This window comes from Mandrillus leucophaeus, unplaced genomic scaffold, assembly GCF_000951045.1.
Source record: "Mandrillus leucophaeus isolate KB7577 unplaced genomic scaffold, Mleu.le_1.0 Scaffold163, whole genome shotgun sequence".
NCBI classification, from domain to species: domain Eukaryota; kingdom Metazoa; phylum Chordata; class Mammalia; order Primates; family Cercopithecidae; genus Mandrillus; species Mandrillus leucophaeus.
The window spans coordinates 2327388-2328897 of NW_012101621.1; the positions used below are offsets into that span (position 1 = coordinate 2327388).

General features: G+C 43.2%; 1 protein-coding gene across 1 annotated transcript in view; it reads left to right on the plus strand.

Moving 5' to 3' along the window:
- The window catches only part of RPGRIP1 (retinitis pigmentosa GTPase regulator interacting protein 1), a 100412-nt gene that overhangs the window by 86693 nt on the left and 12209 nt on the right, over window positions 1–1510 (plus strand). The window contains exon 23 of the mRNA XM_011976296.1: window positions 715–845. Within this exon, the coding sequence (XP_011831686.1) occupies window positions 715–845 (131 nt within the window). The remainder of the gene's footprint in view (window positions 1–714; window positions 846–1510) is intronic.

Genomic DNA, 1510 nt, shown 5'->3' on the forward strand with positions numbered 1-1510 from the left:
GAGTGCAGTGGCCGGATCTCAGCTCACTGTAAGCTCCGCCTCCCGGGTTCACGCCATTCTCCTGCCTCAGCCTCCGGAGTAGCTGGGACTACAGGTGCCCGCCACCTCGCCCAGCTAGTTTTTTGTATTTTTTAGTAGAGACGGGATTTCACCGTGTTAACCAGGCTGGTTTCAAACTCCTGACCTGGTGATCCACCCGTCTCGGCCTCCCAAAGTGCTGGGATTACAGGCTTGAGCCACCGCGCCCGGCCAGGGTTTCTTTTCCTTTTACATTTTTCTTTTAAAGATGGGTCTCGCTCTGTCACCCAGGTTGAAGTGCAGTGGCATGATCACAGCTCACTGCATCCTCAACCTCCTGGGCTCAAGTGATCTTCTCACCTCAGCCTTCCAAGTAGCTGGGACTATAGGTGTGTGCCACCATGCCCGGCTAATTTTTATTTTTATTTTCTTGTAGAGACAGGGTGTCCCTATGTTACCCAGGCTGGTCTTGAACTCATGGGCACATCCCATGATGTTCCCTCTTCTAAAAGGACTGTTACTGCTTAACTTATACCAATTCCTGACTTTTTTGCTTATTGTCATTTTGTAAAATGGAGGCAAGGGAAAAGTGATTCAGAGAAGACGTTGTATTGTTTATGATTACTTCTATCCTTATTTTATTTTTTAAGCATTAAGAGTATCAACAGTGCTGAATTAAATGCAATTTCTTTTTAGTTTAAAGTTTACAGTGGTAAGTGATCCTCTGGATGAAGAAAAGAAAGAATGTGAAGAAGTAGGATATGCGTATCTTAAACTGTGGCAGATCCTGGAGTCAGGAAGAGATATTCTAGAGCAAGAGCTAGACAGTGAGTAATTTTTTTTTTTCAGTTCTAATTATTTCTAAGGAAATCATCCTAATAGTGAATATATTTTATCTTCAATACATAATTATCACTATGAAGTTGACGAGACACAAACTGGATTGAAATCTTATCGCTACAACTGTATTTATTTCTGGATCCAGCATTAAAGTAGTCAGTTGTGTATTTTAACCCCCATATACCAGATTACAACTAGAATTGATTTTGAATCTACAGTGTTTGAAAAGGGGATTTTTAAAAAGATATTTTCATTTCAAATTTATACATCAGAATTTTGGACCTCTCTTGAGCATGTTTGTATAGGCAGCTGATACCCATTCTTTGTGTTATCATGTGTCCAGTCTTTTTTTTTTTTTTTTCCGAGATGGAGCTTCACTCTTGCCCAGGCTGGAGTACAATGGTGTGATCTCAGCTCACTGCAACCTCCGCCTCCCAAGTTCAAGCCATTCTCCTGCCTCAGCTTCCTGTGTAGCTGGGATTACAGGCGTGTGCCACCATGCCTGGCTAATTTTTGTATTTTTAGTAGAGACCGTGTTTCACCATGTTGGCCAGACTGGTCTCGAACTCCTGACCTCAAGTGATCTGCCTGCCTTGGCCTCCCAAAGTGCTGGGATTGCAGGCGTGAGCCACTGCACCTGGCCCATCTTGTC